Source organism: Megascapheus bottae, chromosome 22, assembly GCF_031878675.1.
Source record: "Megascapheus bottae isolate mThoBot1 chromosome 22, mThoBot2.hap1, whole genome shotgun sequence".
NCBI lineage: Eukaryota > Metazoa > Chordata > Mammalia > Rodentia > Geomyidae > Megascapheus > Megascapheus bottae.
In genome coordinates this window covers 16,836,549-16,861,571 of record NC_143530.1, presented here as the reverse complement: position 1 = coordinate 16,861,571, position 25,023 = coordinate 16,836,549, and the positions used below count along the sequence as shown (strand labels likewise).

At 42.1% G+C, this 25,023-nt stretch overlaps 1 protein-coding gene and 1 non-coding gene across 6 annotated transcripts; both read left to right on the top strand.

Annotated features, from left to right (window-relative positions):
• Positions 1 to 3,990: 3,990 nt before the first annotated feature.
• On the top strand, positions 3,991 to 21,658 carry Btn1a1 (butyrophilin subfamily 1 member A1). 5 transcript variants are annotated; one of them, XM_090356248.1, is made up of 9 exons: positions 3,991 to 4,300; positions 6,445 to 6,714; positions 8,802 to 8,828; positions 16,114 to 16,461; positions 17,230 to 17,511; positions 18,337 to 18,480; positions 19,057 to 19,077; positions 19,165 to 19,191; positions 19,853 to 21,658. In XM_090356248.1, exons 2-9 carry the CDS (start codon positions 6,591 to 6,593, stop codon positions 20,524 to 20,526), a joined length of 1,647 nt encoding a protein of 548 aa, XP_090212374.1. In that variant the 5' UTR covers positions 3,991 to 4,300; positions 6,445 to 6,590; the 3' UTR covers positions 20,527 to 21,658. The 5 variants fall into 5 exon arrangements, with proteins under 5 accessions (XP_090212374.1, XP_090212375.1, XP_090212373.1 ...); XM_090356247.1 differs by lacking the exon at positions 3,991 to 4,300 and adding an exon at positions 15,811 to 15,898 and having other exon boundaries at positions 6,576 to 6,714; XM_090356249.1 differs by lacking the exon at positions 8,802 to 8,828.
• Positions 21,659 to 24,097: 2,439 nt separating this feature from the next.
• Trnal-cag (transfer RNA leucine (anticodon CAG)) lies at positions 24,098 to 24,180 on the top strand. The gene has a single exon. It is a non-coding gene; the product is annotated as a tRNA-Leu (tRNA).
• The last annotated feature ends 843 nt before the right edge of the window (positions 24,181 to 25,023 follow it).

Here is a 25,023-nt window from a genome sequence, read left to right as displayed (position 1 = left end):
TTAATATAAATAGCAGGTGTTATAAAAAAATACTATGTCCAAAGCAAAATACATTTTCTTTTTTTTTTTGCAAAATACATTTTCTTCAGAAGTATTTTTGCAAATCTAAAACCTGATTTAATAAAAGATGGCTAGTTTCTCAAATCTTTCTTTGTCTTTAATCTGTTGGGATAAAAGAACATATAGGAGAAACAAAAACAAGAGAGGCTTAGAGACAGATCCCAGGTCCTGAGTTCAAGCCCCAAGATGAGTTCATGATAATGACAGTGGGCTGATCTTTGGGAAATGGCAGATTTTTCATTTACAAGGCTGCCATCCCTTAGTTTTATGTATATGACATGAAACTAAGATGCATGAAGCTCAGTAGTACTTGGTCAAGGAAGGGTGCAGGTGTTTCAGTTTAGAACTGGACTAAAGTTTTTTTTTTTTTTTCTCATCCTGGGGCTTGAACTCAGGACCTGGGCACTGTCCTTGGGCTTTCTCAAGGCTAGCGCTCTACCACTTGAGCCACAGTACTACTTCTGGCTTTTTTTCTGTATATGTAGTGATGAGGAATCAAACTTAGGGCTTTGTGCATACTAGGCAAGCACTCTACCAGCAGGCCACACTGCAAGCCCTGGACTAAAGTTTTTCTATACTAAGAAATACTTACCACAACTTGACCACAAATTACCCCTAAGTAGGAGTGGTTGTCAGAGACTCTAGTGTGAAATCAGAAAAGAGATTTGGTTTCAGCATTCTTTCCCTGTAACTAACCTACCTCAAGCATACTGCAATTACAACAAGAGATTTGGTTACCAAGAGAACTGAGTAATCGACAGACTACAAGCCACCTCACCAATAAAATCTAAATTCAAACTATTAGAAAACAACCAAGTTGTACCAGTTCAGGTTATAGCTAAGTCCTGGGGGACTGTACTTATTATTTTTAAATTTGTGATCCAAGTAAAGTTGCAGGTGCTAGGTACCAAAGTTTGTTCCAAGTACCTCTTACCAAGACACTATTAACAGTTTTCTCAATTTCAGAGCTGGGCAACTAAAAAATAGCCATGGAAAACAATATAGTCCTCCCTCATCTAAAACAAACAACCAAAAAAGATGTTGGGAGTAAATAAAGATGCGCAGCAACACTCAAAATAATTTCATTTAAATTTGAAAAAGTTAGACATAGCAAGAAATTACTGACAGCTCTACTTGTGGAAAGCAGAAATTATTTAATTTTGTAATGACTTGAGACCTGGATGTTGGAGATATTAAAATAGGTGAAATTTAAGAAAATTCCTTCATATTTTCTTTTGGCTCTGACATAAAAGGTTTCGCTTCCCTGTGACAACTACATGAAGAGGTTAGTGTATTGCTGTAGCATCATTTTACTTAATACAAATCTTCCTCTCTTCACTCATTAAAATCTTTTTCTACTCACTTTTTACTAATATTTCTCTTACAAGACAATAAGAAGTTGCATTTAAACAAATACTTATTACAGCCATAGAGACACCAATGATTCAAATGCTTAATTAAGCACCCTCAGTGTGCCCAACTCGATGGAATTGAATTTTCACTTAATTTTCCCCAGTAGCGGCCACGGAGAAACTGATAAATTCCACTTTTGAGCAGAGCAAAAAGCAAGTGTGTCGCAAAATATTGCCAGATCGTAGAACGAGTGCGCATGACTTGCAGATCAAGCAATCTGAACTTTGGCTTTGGAAGGCTTGTGTATCTGAAGCCTCACGGAACGGAACGGAAAGGCCGGAGTCTTTAACCAATCACATCGCTCGTTACTTCGGCCTGCCCTCCCTCCCCGCCGGCGCCCCGCCCATGTTGTAAGCCGGCTCCTTTCCGTTAGCCGGATCCTGGTTAGTTGGATCCTGGTTCATCCTTGGCTCAGTGAAACACTACTAAATTTAATTTGACCGAAATTCTTATTTTAGCAATGGCAGATTCGTGATGACCTTTTTTCCCCCCCTCCTCCTTCTGTGGACCGTGGTTTTCAAATGAAGTACTAAGAGGTAAGTACCTCCATAGGCACTTAGAAGTACCTGCTATCATATAGGCCTGCAAGAAGAGGGTGGGAAAAGCAGGTTGGGCATGCAGAGGACTCGCACAGGGACTGGGGTGAGGTGCTGTGCGTGTGAGCCTGTGAGGATAGGACTGAGAGGACTCAGGGCATGCATTTCCTGAAGTTGGAGTTTACTGGTAGGAGGACGGCCTGCATGATGAAATTTATCAGGTGCATATTCCTATTTGCTGGTCGGACCTCTAATCTTAGCTACTCAGAAGGCTGAAGTCTAAGGACTGCGGTTGAAAGCCAGCTTGTGTGTGTGTGTGTGTGTGTGTGTGTGTGTGTGTGTGTGTGTGTGTGTGTGTGCTCAAGGCTAGTGCTCTACCACTTAAACTACAGCTCTACTTCTGGCTTTTTTTTTAAAGTAGTTTATTGGAGATAAAAATCTCAAAGCTTTTCCTGCCCCAGCTGGCTTCAAACTGTGACCTCAGTAGCTAGGATTACAGCTGTGAGCCACTAGCACCCAGCTTGGATTGTTTTTTTGAAACAGAATCCCAATAACTTAAAAAAAAAAAAAGCCTAAACTACCATCCTCTTATCTCAGCATCCTCTTATCTCAATCCCACATGTTTCTATTAACTTCTCAAAGGAATCCTGGGCACTGACCTTAAGCTGTAATGCTCAAGGCTAACACTCTACCACTTGAGTCACAGTAGAAGCTCGACATGCCAATGTTCAGAGCATTTCAAATAGTTGAGGACAGAGGGTTTAGAGTGCATAGTTACTTCCTAACCATTTCATCACCTATATTAAAGATTTTAGGAAACTTGCATCAGTATCCTGCTATTCAGAAAAGATGTGGAAAGCATTTTCCCCAAACTCCCTTTCTGGATATCTGCTCATGTTTATATTCTGACAGCTGCCCAAACTGGATTTAGGTAAATTCCCTTCTCTTTTCCCACCTGCTTCTCTTCTAGCTTGCTGAGATTAACTCAGGACCTGGGTGCTGTCTCTGAGTTCTTTTGCTCAAGGCTAGCACTCTGTCACTTGCAACCACAGTTCCACTTCTGGTTTCCTGGTGGTTAATTGGAGATTAAAGTCTCACAGACTTCCTGCCTGGGCTGGCTTTGAACTGTGATCCCAGCCTCCTGAGTAGCCCCCACCAGCAACTGGCTGTGAAACGTTTTCTTACAAATGTAAACTATCACAGAGGTTCTTCCCAGCACTGGGATCCCAGTGGATACTATACAACAAGAAATAGGAGAAATGGCATGAGGGCGTCTGCCTTTCGTTTGTACCTACTTGTTGGGGGCCGACTGTGGGGTCAGTGACCTTGGACCCTTGGACCTGAACAATTGTGTACACAAGGAAGTAAGCTGTTACCATGATGACTTTGGGTGATGTTAATCGCTTCTCATTTAATTGAGACTTGATTGCTGTTTTGTACAAATGTAGCCCCTGGCAGTTTCCTGGTTTTAAGAAAAGTAAGGTTGAAACTGTACTACAGTCCTAAGCTCACGGCCTTAGGCTACAGTGTTAGGCTGGAGGCTTGGCTGCTGACTTAGGCTGTAGTTTGTCTCTTTTCTATTTTCTTAGTCCCTACCCCCTATTTCAGGAATCCCAGTTCACTGCCAGCTGGCTCCGGCACCTACTTACTATCAGAATGTAATCCCCATGTCTACATCCTATCAGATTATGCTTCCCCATCTCGCACCCGTCTCTCCCCCCACCCCCCAGTTATGGGGCTTGAACTCCGGCCTGAGTGCTACTCTTAAGCTCTTTTTGCTCAAGACTAATGCTTTACCACTTTGAGCCACTGTGCCACCCAAGCAGTCTTCTGGCAATTAGTTGGGGATAAGAATCTCAGGGACTTTCCTGATTAGGCTGACTTTGAACTAGGACCCTGAGATTTCAGTCTCCTGAGTAGCTAGGATTATAGGCATGAGCCACCAGCACCCAGCTCTACTCTTTTTTTTTTGGACAGGACATTTTGAAGTCATTGGACTCCTGGAGCCTATCCAGTCCTTAGCGGGTGAAGATGCTGAATTGCCTTGCCACCTCTCATCTCCTGTGAATGTGGAACACATGGAGTTGCGCTGGTTCCGGAATACATTCTCAGCAGCAGTATTGGTGTGCTCAGATCTGGGACAGAAACAAGACCAGATGCCCGAGTACCAAGGAAGAGTGACACTGGTGAAGGACCACATCACCTCAGGGCCTTAGAGGAAGGGATACACGGGTACTTCTTCAGAGATAATCATGTCCAAAAACAAGCCTTCATAGATCTGAGAGTAGCTGGTGAGTGGACAGTTTTTTTTCTTCAGTAATAGCAGTGATATATGAAAATGTGGTTTATAAACTATAAATATAACAGAATTGTCACTCATTATCACCACATTTAGATAGTCTAAAATATATGTGTTTTTTTATATTTTTAGCTACTCAAATCAATCTAAAATATATCACATGTATAATATAAAAGTGTTTTTGATATTTTTAGTTACACAAATCTCTCATTAAAAAAAATACCTTGAGGAAGTAGAGGTATGGCCTGAAGCAGAAAGGCCAAGCAAGAGTAAGAAGCCCAGAGTGTAAGCTTCTATTTCCAGCACCAAGAAACAAACAAATGTGGATTGAATGCCCATGGCTCACTCCTATAATTCTAGCTGCCCAGATGACTGAGATTTGAGGACTGCAGTTTGCTGCCAGCCTCAGCAGAAAAATCTGAGACTCCATCTCCAATTAGCCAGCAAAATGCCAGACAGGAAGCATGGCTTAAGTGGTAAAGGGCCAGCTGTGAAGAAAGCCAAGTAGGCACAAGCCTTGAGTTCATGTCCAGGGCACCAAGAAAGGAAGGAAGGAAGGCAGGCAGGCAGGCAGGCAGGCAGGCATGAACCATCTTGATAAAATCTGAATCTCAGCTGAAGGACAATGAAACTTCTGTGGCAGCAGCTCAAACAGGCCTTGTGCTTCTCTATTCTTAAAAACTACTTCTGAAAATCCAAAATTTTGGTGAAATTTGTATGGCTTTTTCATAAACCACAGTTCTTTTTTTTTTTTTTTTTTTTTTTGTGCCAGTCTTATGTCTTGAATGCAGAGCCTGAGAGCTGTCCCTAATCTTTTTGCTCAAGGCTAGCATTCTAACACTGGAGTTGCAGCTTCTCTTCTGGTTTTTTGGTAGCTAATTGGAGATAAGGATCTCACAAAGTTTCCTGCCCAGGCTAGCTTCAAACCAAGGCCTTCAGGTTTAAGCCTCCTGAGTAGGATTACAGGTAAGAGCCATCTAAATTTTACTTGTTATTTTTCAGATAAAATTTCATGTATTGTTTTGTTTGGCTGGACCCTCTCCAGATCATGATCCACTTCTCTATGACCTCTTGATTAGCTGGGCTAACAGGCATGACCCCCTGTGCCTGGCTTATTTATTGAAATGGTGCCTTGCTAGCTTGTTGGCCAAGTTGGTCTTGAATCATCATCTTCTTAATTTCTGCCTTCTGAGCAGCTGGAATTACAGGCATAAGATACCATGCCCAGTGTTAGAGTAAAATTATAAGAAAAGACTCAGACATTGAAGGAAAGAAAAGTCTCAGAGGACATAGTTTCAATGAAATAAAAATGATTGACAAGAACCCCTGAAGGTGACATCTGGGATGCTATTCCACCAGCATGCTCACCGCATCTCCCATGGATATTAGAGAAGCAAAGGAAATGATGTTGCTCTTCTTCTTGCCTGTCTCAAAGAGTAACCCATGTTCTGCCTTCTCCCAGCTCAGCTCTTGCTATAGCTCCTAATCTTAAGGACTTGCCCACCCCTAAGCCATTAGTCTTGCTGTTCCCTTTGCCTGAAAAAGAACAGCATGTCTCCTGTCTGCTCATCTAATTCGATCCATATTTCAAAGGTTATCCCAAATGCCTTTCATTCCTTTAGAAGCCAGACTTGTGCCTGATCTCCAAATGGCATCTTTCTTTTTCCTTCCACACCTTTCCTGAAATTTCTGGCACCAGTGGTTCATACCTGTAATCCTAGCTACTCAGAAGGCTGAGATCTGAGGAAAGCACTTTGAAGCTAGCCCAGGCTGGAAAGCCTGTGAGATTCTTATCTCCACTTAACCACACAACCACACAGACACACTAACAACAACAACGAAACAGGAAAAACTGGAAGCGGAGCTGTATGACTGAAGTAGTAGAATGTTAGCCTTGAGTTCAAGCTCCAGGGCATACTTTCGCCCTCTCTCTCTCTCTCTCTCTCTCTCTCTCTCTCTCTCTCTCTCTCTCTCTCTCTCTCACACACACACACACACACACACACACACGTACACACAGAGGAGCTGAGATGTCTCTGCTCCTGTCTTCCTGTATACCACGATTTTACATATGAAGACCATAGGCTACCAAAAGGATAGTCATTGAAAATTAAGCCCAGCTTCTCTCTCTTCTAGTTCTTGGTACCGATCCTCACATCAGTATGGAGGTTAAAGAGAATGGACAGATCCAGCTGACATGCACCTCAGAGGGATGGTACCCAAAGCCCTAGGTGCAGTGGAGAACTGCCACAGGAGAGACATTATCATCAGTGCCAAACACTATGAATCGTGATGAAGAAGACCTATTTGTCATGGCAGATTCAGTGATCATCAGAGACAACTCCATAGACAATGTGTTCTGCTACATCCAGAACCAACAGGAGAAAGCAGAAATTTCCATACCAGGTCAGTGGCACCTATGTTGATACTGTTATATCCCAGCCATGTTGGGGTCCCTGAATGCACCAGCAATAGAGTCACCAGCACTCAGTGAACGGAGCTAGGAGTCCATTTAATAGCAGCACAGCCCCGACCTTCAGTGGGGCTGAGCTTTTAAAGGACAGTGCCGCACATAGGTGGTCCTGTTCACCAGGAAAATAGCGTCAAGCAGTTTAAGTATTCTTACAAAAAAAAAGACAGACTTAGACAGCTAATCCTGACAGGTTACTACAGATACAACCAGTTTCAAGGCCATAGCATCTGGGACAATTTTTTTCTTTTGGCAGTCCTTGAACTAGGGCTTGACCTCAGCCTGCGCCCTGTCCTTGGGCTTCCTCAAGGCTAGAGCTCTGCCACTTGAGCCACAGCATTACTTCAGGCTTTTCCTATGTATGTGGTACCAAGGAAAGAAACTCGGGTCTTCGTATGTTCTAGGCAAGCACTGTACCATTAGGCCAAGCTCCCGGTCTATCCTCTGCTTTCTTGATCACGTTAGCCTCATGACTATTCCCTTCCTAGAAACTGTTTATAAATAAATCACTTTCCTCATTCTCTTTGAATGCATTTTTTTCCAGTAGATTTTTGTAATTCGTCTTTCTCCATTCCTATGTAAATATTCCCAAAAGATTCACTTTGTGTATCTTTTGGGAGAATCTTTTGGGTTCCTCCTCTAGTCATCTTGGTAGTTTAGTGGAGGTAGGTCTCTCTGGAACTTTCTTTTCCTGAGCCTTGCTTTTCTAACTGTGATCCTCAGATCTTTGCCTCCTAAGAAGCTAAGATTACAGGTGTGAGCCACTAGTTCCAGGCTTGCTTTTTATTTGTTTGGGGAGGTGTTGATACTGGGGCTTGAACTCAGGGCCTGGAGTGATGTACCTTACCGTTCTCACTTTAGGCTAGTGGTCTACCACTTGGGCCACAGCTCCATTTCTGACTGTGTGTACATATGTGTGTGTGAGTGTAAAAAAGAGTATTCAATTCCCACTGGAATAGAACTGTCTTCCTTATATCTCAGCCTCCTTAGAAGCTAAGATTATAGGTGTAAACCACTGGTGCCTAGCCACTTTTGGTTTCTTTGCTGTTTAATTTGAAATGAAAGTAACATAGATTGTTCTACCCATGCTGGCTTCAAACTTTGATTCTCAGATCTCAGCCCCCCTGAGTAAATCTCAGACCCCCTCATCCTCAAAAGAGAAGTAGGGGCCAGGAGTGTGGTTTAGTGGTAGAGTGCTTCCTTAGTATGCATGAAGCCCTTGGTTTGATTCCTCAGTACCACATACACAAAAAAGCTGGAAGTGGTGCTTTGGCTCAAGTGGTAGAATGCTAGCCTTGAGAAAGCCCAAGCAAGGACAGTGGCCAGGCCCTGAGTTCAAGCCCTCCGACCAAAAAAATGTGATGGAAAATGGTGTTAAACTAACTTTTGTGTAAAAGTTCTATAGAATTCTGGTAGAATTGTCCAGAAGTGGATACTAGGTTTTCCAAATTTCTTTTCTTCCCCCCCACCACACTTTTTTTTTTTTTTGCCCGTCTTAAAGCTTGATCTCAGGGCCTGAGCACTGTCTTTGGGCTTTCTCAAGGCCAGTGCTCTACCACTTTAGCCACAGCACCACTTCTAGCTTTTTCTCTCTATGTGGTATGAAGGGATCAAACCTGGTTCTTCATACATGCTAAGCAAGCACTCTTACCACTAGGCCAAACTCCCAGCCCTTTGTATTTCTTTAATTCATCCCCTAAAGCAACATTCTCTTAACTAAAGATCTAATCCCAAACCACCAAGCATTTCCATGTTACTTCTAAAAGAACAAAAATACTTCACGTTCCTCATTCATGAGATTTTATTTGTCAGATGGTAACAGCCCTTCGCTATATCTTGTTTACTCATTTCTTTTTTCCTGTTCCTTGTGTCTTAAGCCTCAAAAGGCCTTTGAGGTATTTCTTTTCATTGTATAGAAAGACTCCTAGATTTTTTATTTGTTTTAATATGATTTTTGTTGTAGAATGCCGGAAAAAAATCAGTCTGTAACCTAACAGTGACTCATGTTTCTGTTTTATTTCAGAATGGAAAGTGGCCCGATCCTATGCAGGTTAGTTCACTGGGCATTCCTTTAGACTTTGAGATCTGACTTCCCAAAAATCCAAACTCTAAGATTAAGAGGAAATGGAAAACACTAAGATGCATAGGAACATATATATATATATATTTTTAATTTATTTTTGTCAGTCATGGGGCTTGAACTCTGGCCTGGACTCTGTCCCTGAGCTCTTCAGCTCACCCTACCCTTGAGCCAAGCCCCACTTCCCATTTTTCTAGAGGTTAATTGGAGATAAGAGTTCTGAGACTCTTTGTGCCCATCCTTTTCCTTTTGTAACCAGGCTGGCTTTGAACCTTGATCCTCAGATCTCAGCCTCCTGAGTTGCTAGGATTACAGGTGTGAGCTACTGTGTTAGGCTAACATAGATATATTTTAAGTTCTAGGAGCAAACCTGGTATTTCCCAAAGAGGATATCACAGAGACAAGCTTCTAGTGAGGAGATCACATTAAGCACTGCAGCACCTAGACCCTGTCAGCTGTCATACCCATAGATTCTGATTGGGCTAGGAGCCTGGGAGAATGGAAACCCCTGAGCAGGTTAGACAGCTAGCCCTTGAGGAGACCTGCTAGCTCTAGAACAGTACTCTGTTTCTTGGGAGAAGGGAAGTTGGCCTCATGACTAACTGATGGTTAGTTGTCCTCTCTCCTTCCTTCCAGTTGATGTGACTCTGGATCAAACACAGCCCACCATTTCCTCTCTCTGAGGATTTTAAGTCTTTTCACATGGAAGATTCACATCAGAACCCAACTGACAATCCAGAGAGGTTTGATTCCTGGCCCTCTGTGTTAGGGTGTATGGCTTTCACTTCAGGAAGACATTACTGGAAGGTGAAGGTGGGACACAGGACAGACTGGCTGGTTGGAATATGTAAAGAAGATTCAAAGAGGAAAGGATTTATCCTCATGTCTCCCATGAAGGGCTTCTAGGTTATAGAGTTGTCTGATAAAGGGTTTTGGGCCCTTCTTCCACCCCGGATCCCTCTCTCAGTGACAGTAGCCCCTGATAAGGTTGGAATTTTCTTGGACTATGAATCAGGAACTGTCTCCTTCTACAATGTGAATACCAAATCTCATATGTATATTTCCCCAAAACTTCTTTCTGTGGTGCTCTTTATCCTTTATTCTTGGTGTGTGGTCTTCTGACAAAAAACCCCTAACCATATGTCCAGTTTTTGGTGGGCTTCAAGGGGTCAGTTATTGTTACCCAGGGATTTTTAAAGAGATTTTGTTGTCTGCCATTTAAAAAAAAAAAGTCTGCCTGAGCAGGGCGCAGTGGCTCACACCCGTAATCCTAGCTACTCAGGAGGCTGAGATCTGAACATCGCTGTTCAAAGCCAGCCCAGGCACTAAAGAATGTGAGACTCCTATCTCCAATTAATCACTAGAAAATTGGAAGTGGGGCAGTAGCTCAGGGGTAGGGCAGTAGCCTTGAGCTGAAGAGCTAAGGGACAGTGCCCAGGCCCACAGTTCAAGCCCCATGACCCACCAAAAAAAAAGTGCCTATAGGGGTAGACTTCAATCCATTTGCAAGATCCTTTAAGCAGCCATCCATTTTAACCAGTGGCCTCAGCTTTTGAACCTCTTTCTAGTATCTATCTTTTCTCCTGAGACTGTAGTTGTCCCTACCATCCAGACCCTCTGCTTCCTGTATTGAACAGGGTTTAGGTTTAAGAAAACTGGGATACAACTGGATTGGCAGATTATAGGGGGACTTCTTCATGTGCTTTAAGTAAGGCAAGTTTTTGTTTATGTTTTTTTGGTTTTTTTTGCCAGTCCTGGGGCTTGAACTTGGGGCCCAAGCACTGTCCTTGGGCTTTCTCAAGGCTAGGGCTCTACCACTTGAACCACAGCACCACTTCTGACTCTTTCTATGTATGGGGTACCGAGGAATTGAACCCATGTCTTCGTGTATGCTAGGCAGGCACTCAACCACTAGGCCAAACCCCCAGCCTCTAAATAAGGCAAGTTTTAAGATATTGGGAATAAAAATCAAATTAAGAATGACTGGAAGAGTGCATCAGGAAACAGCTTGATGTCCAGAATAACAGTGATATGAAGGGGTATGCTTTGCATTATGTACATAAAAAAAGGAGTGAAGAGGGAACACGAAGGTTATAAGGAAGCCCATTTAATGTTACCCAGACAGGACACAAAAAAAGAGAAGGACAAACCAGACCAACAATGAAACCCAGGATGGCCTCGTAGAATTTGGCAGGTATACATTTTCTAGATTTTTTTGTGTTCTATACCTATGAGGGTAACAAAATTCAGCCCTTCTTTTGACTCCACATAATAGGCTAACAAAGACAAGCTTAGAGATATGAGGATGGAGTGCATCTTCAACATAGCAGTATTAGGGAGATTCTGGGTGGAATTCAAGAGTGACCCAACTCCATATTCCTTCCACTTGCCATATCTTGATCTGAGTTCTGTCTTCTTTCATCTTACAGAAACTATTACTTAATACTCTCATCACTCAGATACTTAGCTTCTTGTTTGCCAAGCCCAGTCTTCCCACTGTTACCTTCAAACAGCTTTTCTTACCATTCACCATCCTTCTCTACATTTCTGATTCCTAGCCACTCTTTATATGTGTATAAATAATATGTTGTATTATAGATTATTTTCTTTTAATGTTATCTAGCTCACTTTTTTCATTGCGTGTGTGTGCATGTGCGCATGCGTGCATGCTAGGCCTGGCACTTGAACTCAGGTCCTGGGCACTGTCCCTGAGATTTATTTATTTATTTACTTATTTTTGGTCAGTCATAGGGCTTGAACTCTGGGCTTGGGCGCTGTCCTTGAGCAGTTCAGCTCAAGTCTAGTGCTATAGCACGTTGAGTGACCGTATCACTTTCAGTTTTCTGGTGGTTAATTGGAGATAAGAGTCTCAGGGACTTTGGTGCTGGGGCACAGATCCTCAGATCTCAGCCTCCTGTGTAGCTAGGATTACAGGCTTGAGCCACCATCACCTGGCTTTTACTGAAGTTTTTCTTCTGGTCCTTGGCATTTTCCAAGTTGTTCTCTGATACCTGAAATGTGTGCATTTGTAATATTGCATTTATTTTTGAAAATTAATACAAAATGTTCTGTTTTAATTTTTAATTTACTATTGATAAATCTAACCCACATAAATAAAAATAAGTAAATAAAATATATATTTTTCAAGAGCACAAAGAAGTTATGAGATTGAAGTGTCTGAGAATTTATGTTCTAAGTTAATTACAGTGCATAATAAAAGAGAAGGCTAGGGTTTTAGAGCTCTATTCATTTTCAAATTATATTTTTAAACTTTAATAAAGCACAAACATACACCTAATGAAGTCAGTGGAAATAGTGGAATAAGAATCCTGTTTTCATAAAAGTATTACACACTGACAAAAATGGGGTGGGAATCTAAGTCAAAGATTAACTGCTTCCCATGCACAAAGCCCTGGATTTTTTTTTTTTTTTGCTAGTCCTAGGGCTTGAACTCAAGGCCTGAGCACTGTCCTTTGGCTTTCTCTATGTATGTGGTACTAAGAAATCGAACCTGGGTCTTCGTGCATGCTAGGCAAGCACTCTACCATTAGGCCAAACTCCCGGCCCCAAAGCCCTAGATTTCATCCTTAACATTGCTTTAAAATATTAAAAAGTTGTCTGAGAATGTGGCTTAGTGGTACAGTGCTTATCTAGCATGCATGAAGCCTTTGGTTCAATTTCTCAGTACCACATAAATGGGAAAGGCCAGAAGTGGCACTGTGGCTCAAGTGGTAGAGTGCTAGCCTTGAATAAATAGCATGGTAGTACCTGCTTAATCCCATCACTAAGGATAGGCAGTAGAATTGTGAGGTTGAGGCTAGCCTAGACTTCATAGTGAGTTCCAGGCTAATCTGAGCTGTGAAACCCTGTCTGGAAACAAAACAACAAAGAAGCAACAAAAAGCCATCATCAAATACCTATATAGAGCTGAAAGACATTATAGGCTCTGACTGAAAAAAAACAAAAGTAAGCCTGGCAGGCTCTGGCCAGGCAGTACGAAGTTATATGTTTCCTATTTAAATATTTTTTTGCACCAATTAAAAAGCAAGGTTATTCTGACATTGTGATTGGATAACTTAAAATACGACCACTCCATAGCCATGTTAACAGCGCAGACAAGAACACTGCACAACTAAAATGGTCACCTCTTCCTTTCAGCTAATCAAAATGACAGATGCTCCTTTTTTTTTTTCTTTGTTGTGGTTCATGGAGCTTGAACTCAGCCTGGGTACTCTCCCTGAGATCTTCAGCTCAAGGCTACCACCCTACCTGTAGGCCTGGGCATTGTTCCTAAGCTCTTTAGCTCAAGGCTATTACCCTACCCTTGAACCAAGACCCACTTCCTGTTTTCTAGAGGTTAATTGAAGATAAGAGTCTCATTTGTGCCTGGGCTGCCTTTGAACCTTGATCCTCAAATCTCAGCCTCCTGAGTAGCTAGGATTACAGGCATGAACCACTGCACCTGACAAGCTGCTTCTTTACTAATTATAACTTTAGTCCACTTTGTTCCTCCCACTTCTAAAACCTAATAAAACCTAATACCCAATTATAGAATTATCCTGGAATTGGGAGTTTGGTCTACTGGTAGAGTGCTTGTCTAGCATTCATAAAGACCCGGATTTAATTCCTTGGTACCACATACATAGAAAAGCTGGAAGTGGTGCTGTGGCTTAAGTTGAAGAGAGCTATCTATCCTTGAAGAAGAAACCCAAGGATGGTTCTCAGGCCCTGAGTTCAAGCCCCAGGATTGACAAAAAATAAATAAATAAAAATATCCCCCACTTCTTGACATTCAGGAACAAGCTCTTTCATTATAGAACTTTCTCCAACTCTTCTAACCTAAGCCTAAATCCTGTAACAAATAGTTACAGAACCTCAGTGAGAATCTCTAGTTACCTTTTTCTGACACATGCTCACCTTCCAATTCTTCCTAGTGTGTGGAATTCCTTTGTATTGCCGGATATCCATGTTGTAAAAAGTACCAGTTAACCTACCTGGTTGGATAGCTGGTGAACTTGGCTGACAGTTTGACCACAGGCAGTCAGACTTGACTGCCAGACTCCCAGTACGCACTTAAACTTGGCCCCAAACTTTCAGTTTCTCAGTACAGGAAAATCTTTTAATAACTAAAGCCAAAAGGAACGTCTGTTGAATGCTCAGAACAAAAGAACTGAACCAATAAGAAAGTTCATGTTTATTGATATTTTTTCAGTAATCAACTATTCACAGAAAGAAACAGGTATTTCATTTTATGTTTTATATATACATTCCCAGCTTACATTCAATGATAATGACTTCATACATTATTTAAATTATTTAATTTAATTTTGCTGATATTTTTTTCCAAAGAAACTAATAAAAAGTGGTTGGCAAATTTGAATCCCTCTTGCCATTGCTCCAAAAACAATCTTTTATGAGCCTTTCTGTTACTTCAAATGCACACACACACACACACACACTACTATGTGTGGACCACTGGCTCTTTATTTCTTCAGAATTCCCAGTTTCAACTTACCAGAGAATTTAAATTTCAACATACATGAGAATGAGAAAAAAGAAAAAAGATAGCATTTTAATGATGAGGATAAAAAAAAGACATGGTGACAATTGTTTGTAAATTTTCCTTGGGAAACAAAATCTCTCTTGAAAGTTAATCGCAAGATTAGCTGATTCATTTCTCCTTCCCCATATAATCTGAAGTTCAGTAATTGTATCCATCTCATTTATGGATATTCTGATTTCTGAGCAGAAGATCACAAATCCATAGCTCTCTATGTCTGTGGAAAACTTCTCCCCCCCTACAAATAAATATACCAGGCCACCTGGTAGGCTTTCCAGAGAGCACTTCCCCCTTCCTCCTTCTGCTGGCTTTTAACTTTTGCTCTCAGAATCAGAACCAGCATTTTCACTTGGTGCCAGTGACTCCTTGTGCTTTCTCCTCTAAGATTATCCAGTTAGTAGATGCTGTTACTTAGACCCTCTGCAAGTGAACAGCAGGAAGGTACAGTTACCTCTTTCCAACTTCTTCACTAATATTGGGCCTTCTTCACATTCTGTAGTTTCCTCTTCTTCTATCTCTTCCCCTCATTTTCTCTCTTTTTTTTTCTCCAACACTTGTCACTTGTCTGTTTCAATCCTCATGACTTTTTCTTTATTACCGCTTTTTTTTTTTTTTTGGTCAGTCATGTGGCATGAACTGAGGGCCTGGGCACTGTCCTTGAGCTTTTCTGCTCAGGGCTAGTACTCCACTACTTTGAGCCACAGCTGTACTTCCAGTTTTCTAGTGTTTATTTGGAGATAAGTCTCATGGATACATACATAGAAAAAAGCTGGAAGTGGTGCTGTGGTACAAGAGATAGAGCTCTAGCCTTGAGAAAGATCAAGCACAGTGCTCCAGCCCTGAGTTCAAGCCTCGGGACTGGCACCAAAAAAAAAAGAAAAGTCTCATAGACTTTTTTTACTCAGGCTGGCTTCAAACCATGATCCTCAGATCTCAGTGTCCTGAGTAGCTAAGATTATAGGCATGAGCCATCAGCACCCAGCTTTTAATATCATTTCTAAGAACTAATAAGGAATTGTTCTATTATAAATAAACCTTTATTATTTTTCTTTAATACAGTGACTCCAAGATGTGTTCATTTACATGCAACTCATTAATGCCTATAGTACCCCACAGCTCCTGTCTGGAGATTATGTCTGTTTTGGTACAGCAGGACCCTGTTTACTGTTTTGAATGTGCTTGACCAAACAGGAAGGCTAGGGACTGATGGTTGATACCATGGATTGAGAGGCACAGCGGGTCTTCAAATAAAAAAGACAAGAACCCTCCGGGTGGGGTGAGAACTTATTGATTAATGCAGAACACAGGGTCTACAGAGTCCATTGTTCCTTCCTGGCTGTTCATCCAGGCTGAACCTCCTGGCAGACTCACATCCCTGTCCTCTTGCCTCAGAAAGGTCAGATGGCAGTTTTTTCAAATTCCTGCCTCTCCGGGTGTCTGCTCTCCTTCATGCTCCTGCAGCTACCCAAGCTGGATTCAGGTAAGTCTCCACCCGCCCTTTTTTCTCTCTCTCTGAAATGTTCCACTACATTAAACTGGTCTCTAGAGACCTCCAAAGGGGTCTAGATGGACTCCCCTCAAAATACCACAGGAAAAAAATCAGTGCAAGGAATGCTGCCTCTTAATAGGGACCTTTTCTCAATGGGTGGCCAATTCCCATCCCATCATCTGGTCTGACCCTGCTTGTTTTGGCAGCTTACTTTGATGTGATTGGACCCCAGGAGCCCATCCTAGCTGCGGTGGGTGCAGACGCCCAGCTGCCTTGTCATCTCTCCAGAAACGTGAGTGCTGAGCACATGGAGCTGCGGTGGTTCCGACAAACATTGTCACCGGCAGTGCTCCTGTACCAGAACCAGCAGGAGCAGGACAGGGAGCAGATGCCTGAGTACCGAGGGAGGGTGACACTGATGAAGGACAATATCACCACTGGGCATGCTGCCCTGAGGATACATGGTGTCAGGGCCTCAGATGATGGGGAGTATCGATGCTTTTTCAGGGAGAATGAAAGCTATAAAGAGGCCATCCTGCATCTGAAAGTGGCTGGTGAGTGCTCTGAAGTCTCACATTTCCTAACTGCCATGCTGAGTTTATTTTCCTATGGGTCTCTTACTATGGAAGCCATCAGATTCATCCCCAAATCATTTGCAGAGGGTTGGCAGGTCTGTAGTTGGAGATAACTGGGAAGGGGTGTGAGCTCAGTAGGGGAAACAAAGTGAAATATCATCTTTCCAGAGCCTTATTTCAATTATCTTTTTTGTTGTTAGTGGAGGTGGTCATGGGGCTTGAACTCTGGGCCTGGGTGCTGTCTTTGAGCTCTTCAGCTCAAGGCTACCACCCTGCCTCTAGAGCCACAGTCCCACTTTTCTAGTGGTTAATTGGAGATAAGAATCTCAGATCCTTTTGTGCCCAGGCTGGCTTTGAACCTTGATCCTCAGATCTCAGCCTCCTGAGTAGCTAGGATTATAGGCATGAGCTACCATCCATGCCTGGCTATTTCAATTATGTTCTGCTTTTCCCTCATTTTTTTTTGCCAGTCCTGGGCCTTGAACTCAGGGCCTGAGCACTGTTCTTGGGCTTTCTCAAGGCTAGTGCTCCACCACTTGAGCCACAGCACCACTTCCGGCTTTTCTATGTATGTGGTACCGAGGAATCAAACACTGGACTTCATGCATGCTAAGCAAGTACTCTACCACTAGGCCAAACTCCCAGCCTCCCATTCTTTTTTCTACCTCTCTTTTGCCTCTAACTATGATTATGAGGCTCCCAAAAGGTCATCCACTGAAAGATTAAGTCCAGCTTCTCTCTTTATAGCTCTAGGCTCTGACCCTCACATCAGTATGGAAGTTCAAGAGAGTGGACAAGTGCGGCTAGAGTGCACCTCGGTGGGGTGGTATCCAGAGCCTCAGGTGCAGTGGAGAACTCCCACAGGAGGGGCTTTATCATCCACGTCAGAGTCCAAGAATCCTGATGAAGAAGGCCTATTCACTGTGGTAGCTTCCGTGATCATTGGAAGTAACCCCACAGAGAATGTGTCCTGTTCTATCCAGAATCTCCTTCTTGGCCAGGAGAAGGAAGCAAGAATTTCCATACCAGGTTAGTGCAACCAGTGTTGGAATCCTGGGTTGATATTCAGGGACATACACTTCCTTAAGGTATGATCTCATAGCAGAGTTGTCTACTCTTCCTACCTAAGAGCTTGTTCATTGACTTAACCAGAAGAATAAGGATTCTGAAAGCATAAATACCTAAAACTCATAGAAATTTCCGATTTTTCATTTTAGAAAATATATCTGAGTTGACAAGCAAAATCTGTAATTCTCAAGGCATATTGTACTTATAAACTGATATGTTGAGTGGTAAAGCCTTTGAACAACTAATTTTGGTCATGAGACTTGAACCCTGGGCCTAGACACTATCCCTGAGCTCTTCAGCTCAAGGCTAACACTCTACTACTTTGAGCCACTATGCCACTTTGGACTTTTTGGTGGTTAACTAGAGATAAGAGTCTTACACGACTTTCATGCCTGGGCTGGCTTTGAACCATGATCCTCAGATCTCAGCCTCCTGAGTATCTAGGATTATAGGCATGAGCCACCAGCGACAGCCAACAACTTGTTTTTTTTTTTAATCAGAAGAATAAAAATAAATTCCTACCCTGAAGAACACAGGAATTTCTATAACATGATTTAGATCATAATATCCTTTATCCCACATTTTCTGTTACCAAATGACTCTTCATACCTCTCTGTCTTCTATGCATTTCCCAAACTCCATTTTCTTTTCTGAAAACTTTACAGTGGTATTATAGGCATGATTTTGCCATGGGAGGGTCCCATCTTTTCTTCCTTTTCCTTGTAGCATCAGGAGAAAAGCTTTACTTAGTGTTTCCCAACCAGTATTTTTGGGATTTTGTTTTAGCTCCCTTCTTCCCAAGACTGACTCCCTGGATTGTGTCTGTGGCTCTTGTGCTAATCGTCTTAGGATTTCTCACCATTGGCTCTATATTTTTTATTTGGAGACTATACAAGGAAAGAGAGAAGAAAAGTGAATCCAGTGCTACAGGTAAGTCATGGAACCCACAAGGACTAGTACTTGTCAGGAGTGTTTCAGAGGAAGTTGAGATCCATGGTCTTTAAAATACCTTTTAACCAGAAGATATTTGATTGTACAATTCTGCAAATTGGAAAGAATTATAAGTCTTCTTAAATAGCAGATACCTAATATAATGAAGAGAGATCTGGGGTACAATTAGAGTCAAAACTAGTTCTTTGTCTTTTTTTTTTTTCTTTTGGTTCAAACTAGTACTCAAATTTGGTACCTGACACGTCCTTTAGCTATTGCTCTAGCCACTGAATCAAGGCTCCAAATCTCAAAGCTAGTTCTAATTGATATTTACTCATTGCCTCGGCTTCTTAGTTTCCCTGTAATATTTTTTACTATTAAAGAGCTAATCCCAAGTCAGAAGGAACTTCCTGAATATTTCTTAGAAAACAAAATAGAACCAAATAGTGTTCCTTACTTATGGGTAACATTGCAGCAATCAGGTAGTCATGAGCAAACAATTCCTCCTTTATGTGCTTTCCTTACCATTTGTTTTATTATAAAAACGTCACTAAAGTTATATTGTTTGTTTTCCAGAGAAACTGCTGGAAGAACTCAGTAAGTTCTGTCTGGTCATTATTTTATTCAGAGTTTCTCTCTCTTATTTTATAACTGGTCACTGACAATCTCTCTGTTTCATTGCAGAATTGAAAAAGGCTACATTGCATGCAGGTTAGTGGCTCGGATTTTCTCAAGGCCTTGGAGGCCTTGTGAAGCTTGGACATGACAATAAAGTTATGTAGTCACTTGGAAAAGAAGGGGACAAGGTGATAGCAAATACCCCAGCACTTTCCTTGAAGCTCCCAGAGGCCCCTTGGAGACAGGCCCCTTCTGTCACCATCCCATTAGGGTTGATCAATCCTTACCTTATTACTAATGAGTTTGGAGCCTAGGAGGAATATTCAAATTCTTAAGCCAGCAAGGCAGCTTTCCCCTGACACCTGCCAGCTCTTAACAACACTTCCTTTTTTTTTTTTTTTTTGGTCTGTCGGGTGGGACTTGAACTCTGGATCTGGGCTTTGTCTCTGAGCTCTTCAGCTCAAGGATACCTCCCTACCCCTCGAGCCACAGCACTACTTCCAGTTTTCTGTTGTCTCACACCTGTAATCTCATGAGGCTGAGATCTGAGTATCAGGGTTCTAAGCCAGCCTGACACAAAAGAACCTGAGACTCTTATCTCCAATTAACCTCTACAAAAGGGAAGAGGGGCTTGGCTCAAGGGTAGGGTGGAAGCCGAAAAGCTTAGGGACAGCACCCAGGAGGGAGAGAGAGTGAGAGAGAGAGGGGTGGGGGGTCCCTTAACGTTCACTGGTGCTCATATTTTTGTCTCCAGTTGATGTGACTCTGGATCCAGACACAGCCCATCCTCACCTCTTTCTGTATGAAGACTCAAAATCTGTTCGACTGGAAGATTCACGACAGAAACTGCCCGACAGACCAGAAAGATTTGACTCCTGGCCCTGTGTGTTAGGCCGTGAGACTTTCACTTCTGGAAGCCATTACTGGGAGGTGGAGGTGGGAGACAGGACCGATTGGGCTATCGGTGTGTGTAGGGAGAATGTGATAAAGAAAGGATTTGACCCCATGATTCCTGAAAATGGGTTCTGGGCTGTGGAGTTGTATGGAAATGGGTACTGGGCCCTTACACCACTTCGGACCCCTCTCCCATTAGCAGGATTGCCTCGCCGTGTTGGAGTTTTCCTGAACTATGAATCAGGGGACATCTCCTTCTATAACATGACTGATGGATCGCATATCTATACTTTTCCCAGCATTTCTTTCTCTGGCCCTCTCCGGCCATTCTTTTGCCTATGGTCCTGTGGTAAAAAACCCTTGACCATCTGTCCGGTTGTTGATAGGCCTGAGGGGGTTACAGTCATTGCTAATTGTCAGGAACTTTCTAAGGGTATCCCTTTGTCCCCTATGAAGGAAGATTCTCCCTCTGGAGATATTGACACTCTCCATTCAAAACTAATCCCTCCCCAATCCAACCAAGGGATTCCTTAAGAAGTATCCCTGCTCATCAGTTTTCTTTTGCTCTGATTCCTCTCCTCCATCACCCCAAGGCTTCAGCTGACAGTGTCCCATAGGCCCTGTTCTTCCTGCTGAATATTGATTATGTCATCTAGGATGATTATGTTGCTACTGCTAATCTGTTTCTATACCAATATTGGAGGGTGGGGAGGAGGTGATGCCTGAACTACTTTTTTTCTCGCTGATTCCTTAAGACCAGAATCCACAGGGAAGAAGTGGAAGCAAACAGCTGAAAGAGACGGTTTTCCATCAGCTAGGGTTGTGGCAGAAAATCTCTGTGTTTGAAATAGATGCATGGCAAGAATGAGGTTTTAAGCAAGAAGAAAACCCAAAAGGTACTAGAAAATGGAAGACCTTAGGGTAAAATACCCTTAAGGAAATTGGATACTATGATGAAGGAAAATGAGATATACTATTCTATCTCTAGAAAATTTCTAATCATTTTCTGAGCTATATCCTACATGGTAGATTTTTTTTTTCTATACCTGTGGAACTGAGCCATGGGGAATGGAGACTAGAAAGAAGCAGAATGAGCAGAGCCAGAGGACTAGTCAGAAAGAGGCAAAAATGTTTAACAAAGTCCACAGGTTGTCTACACAGCCTTGTTTCAGGCCCTATTTCTCTCTCTACACCTTCCTATTTCTTCCTATGTCTTGAGGGTCAACCCATTCTCACTTTGTTGAGGCCACAAATTTCTTGTTCTCATGTTTTGGTTTAGCATCCTACAGTGACATGAGCCTCCTCTCAGTCCACCCTCTCAGTCCTCAGTCCAGTGTCCAAACCTCTCATGCCTTCAGTGAGCCACATCCACTTCCGCATTCTACCACTGCTTAATGTCTCCTCACCCAGCTCTCTACCCTCATTTTACATGCATCTTAAGGGTTCCCAAACGCTATACCATGTGCTCCACACAGCTGGATTGATCAAACCTGTTTATGTTTGTCCCTGAGCTTTTTCTGTATACATGGGGTTGTTTTGTTTTTTGTTTCATTTTTGCCAGTGACTCCATGTATCCAAGCTCTTAAGTACCAATTCCAAGGTAGTTTTCTAGCTTTCAGATTGGGGGTTGCCCATCTTTACCTAATAAATAAGTCTGTCTGATCAATCAAGGAAATCTCTGGACTTTCTTTATCCCAACAATTGGGACTGAAACAATGCAAAACAGGAGAGAGATCTCCTAAGGAATACGACTGGCCAGGCAGTGCCAAGATTCTATCACAAGACTAACCTTGGGATTCTATCACAAGCTTCTATTGTGATAGAATCCCAAGCTTAGTCCTGAGATACAATCTTAGGGAACACTATGTTTCTTCCTCTCTGTATCCCAAGTATAGCCTCTTTGGATGTCACACCTTTGAGGAAGAAGTTATCAGATATATGAATCTGCCAATGGCTCCTTGCCAGCTGGCACCAGGTATCAGAGCTGTAGCCCAATGATGAGGAAGTAGAATCAGTAGTCTGATTCTGTTTCCAAGCTGCCTCAAAGAAAAGAATTGCCACCTCACCAATGCCTGTCACTTGAGGCAGTCAATGAGTGATACTATGAAGTCAGAAGCATTTGCTTCACTTCCACAAACTATCTAATGTAGTTATTCTAGTCAAACCAGAAACAAGCTTTTCCACTCTACTACCCAAGATCAGACTAATGACAATATACCACTAAAATAATAGCTCTTTCATGCTGACAAATGCCAACTCTGGTAGTCACATGTTTAGAGAATACCTGCATTGTCTAAGAGAGACCTGGCATTAAGATGAAGAGAAACATAATCATACATCCTCTCTAATCTAATCTAATAATTGGATTTTAGTATTCTCTATGGATTATTCCCATCTTATCTCCCAGAAGAAAAAAAAAAGGACTCTACTGTTTCAGGCACTATGAAACACTTTTTTTTTGGATGTGGCCATTTCTGGTTATTTACAGAGATTCATATCCTTCAACGTTGGTATACAGGCACATGCGGCCTTTGAGCAACCTTTGTAAACTATTTTTGTTTGTTTGTTTGTTTTTTTCCTGCTCTGTACCATGTTTTACAAATATTTTGGGCTGGAGTTCTGTGTTATATAGGCTTAGATATTTTTTTTGACTCCTTAAACGACTCAAAGTTTTATCTAAAATGAACCTTACTACTATGGTCTTAAAACATGGATACTATTAGAAATACCAGGAGGTAACAAGGGCCAAAAAAAAAAATCCACTTTAGGTGGCTCTACCAGACATTATTTCATTGGTCTGAGATAGGGAAGGTGGTAGTTCTGAAAAATCTCTTCAGAAGAGAACTAGTGTCTTAGAGGATTATATGAAATATCAGCCAAGCACCCATGGCTCACATCTGTAATCCTAGCTACTCCTGAGGCTGAGTTCTGACCATTAGGTTCACAGTCATCCCTGGCAGAAAAGTCCAAGAGACTCCAATCTCCAACAAACTACTCAGAAAAAGGGGGAAGTGGTGCTATGGTCCAAATGGTAGAGCACTAGCCTTGAGCACAAAGAGGCTTGGGGACAGTGCCCAAAGCATTGTTGGTGAATTTTTTCACTGGCTAATGTGGTGAGGAATATTTTCAAGTAGGGTGTGAATCATAATTACCATGAGCTAAATAGCAAAACCTCAAACCCAGTATGAGCAAACAGTGCAGAGAATTTGGATTTATCTGATTTTCTAGAAATATTCACAATATAATTATAATCATAATTATAAATATAATTCACAATGAAATTAGCAGTTAAATCAACAAATTGGAAAATATTCAAAAAGTGGTTTTTCAGGTCCACAGAGGCAAAATGAGGTATTCAAGATCCTCCAGGCTTGACTAGATCTAAAACTATTTGAAACCTGAACTCTAGTTCGCTTAACATTCCTGACTGCTAAACGCTAAAATTGAAGTGGGTGACCTCTGACACTAACGCTCTAGGCTTAGTAGATAACGAAAACATTGTTTTGGTTTCGCGCGTGCGTGTGTATTTTAAAATATGTATGTACTATAACCTGCACACAGGAAAGTACACAGATCCTTAGTGTATACAAGGAAGCCAAATGCCCGTGGTTAAGGTCAACAGCAACTGGGGGATTTAAAGTAGAACCCAGAGGATCCAGGAGGGCCAGCAGAGCATCCAATTTCAGTACAAAGGGGAATAAGTGTAAAGCCTCTGGGAAGTAGATGTCAATGTAAGCAAGGCATTTTAGCACCTTGAGTTCAGCCTGGGTTATCGATGTTTTAAGGAGAACTCTGGAGAGTGGAAAGAAAACCTCCTCATGCCCTGTCGATGCCCGGTGCAGACCAGGCTCTCAGCCGCTGCAGCGGCCCAGTACCCGGGCTCTAGCTGGTGCTCACATCGGGGCTCTCTGCCACCCGGGCCACTCCTATCCACCCCGCGTCGCCCTCAGGTCCGCCACGTCACGTAGTAGTTCACACTGTAATACCGCCAAAATATCTAACGTAGAGAAAAGAAGAGAAGAAACAAGTAGGATAAGGGGGACTGGAAGCATAAATAACATTAGAAAGAGACAAAAGTGAGTTTGGAAAGCCGAAACATGTGGAAGTCAGGATGGCCGAGCGGTCTAAGGCGCTGCGTTCAGGTCGCAGTCTCCCCTGGAGGCGTGGGTTCGAATCCCACTCCTGACAATAGCCTTTTGTTTCGTCTAAGGTTTTAGAAGTCCATACTTAGATGCTATCTCTGTGAATTATTTAAGCACTTGGATGAAAACATTCTGTACTTAGTCCTATTTTCTACGTCCTCCTAGCTCTATTTTTCTTCTCTCTTGAAAAGGCAATGATGAGTGAATGTTAATTGGCATTTACACCGTATACAGAATACTCATTGATGGTCACAAGTCACCTTTTTTGTTTTATTTACTTATAGGCTGTTTCCATTCTCTTTCTCAGTCTTTTCCCCTCATCCTACACCCCCACACCACCACCACCATCAAATCCCCACTACCCAGAAATGGACTTTTTTTTTTGTAGAGCACGTCTTTAAGATACATAATTTGTAATGTTATAGGTTTTTTTTTTATTTTTACTTTATTCCTTTGGCATTACAGTTCTGAGCTATGTTGTTGAGCGTGATCAAGACCAAATGCTTTTAATTGCTGCGGAGAGAGCTAGTGTGTGAAGTTACCTACTGCCCCAAGAATGCCTCCCAGATTGGGTCCAATGTCTCGCCACTACAAAGCAGGGGTTTTATCAGTGTACATCTTCTTGTATTTTCTCTTGTGAATACAGAAGAATTTTACTTAAGAAAAGAACAATAGAAATGAATTTCAGGTGATGAAGTCTGGCAATCCTCTAATTTTATTATTTTTTTTTAAATCATTTGCAGGACTTGAACTCTGGGTCTGATTTTGTACCTGTGCTCTTCAGCTCAAGGTTACCACCCTACCTTAGCCACAAAACCACTTCCCAATCCTCTAATTTTATAGTTCAGAATAAAAGGCTCATTTAGAGGTACAGAAGTTCACAGCTGAT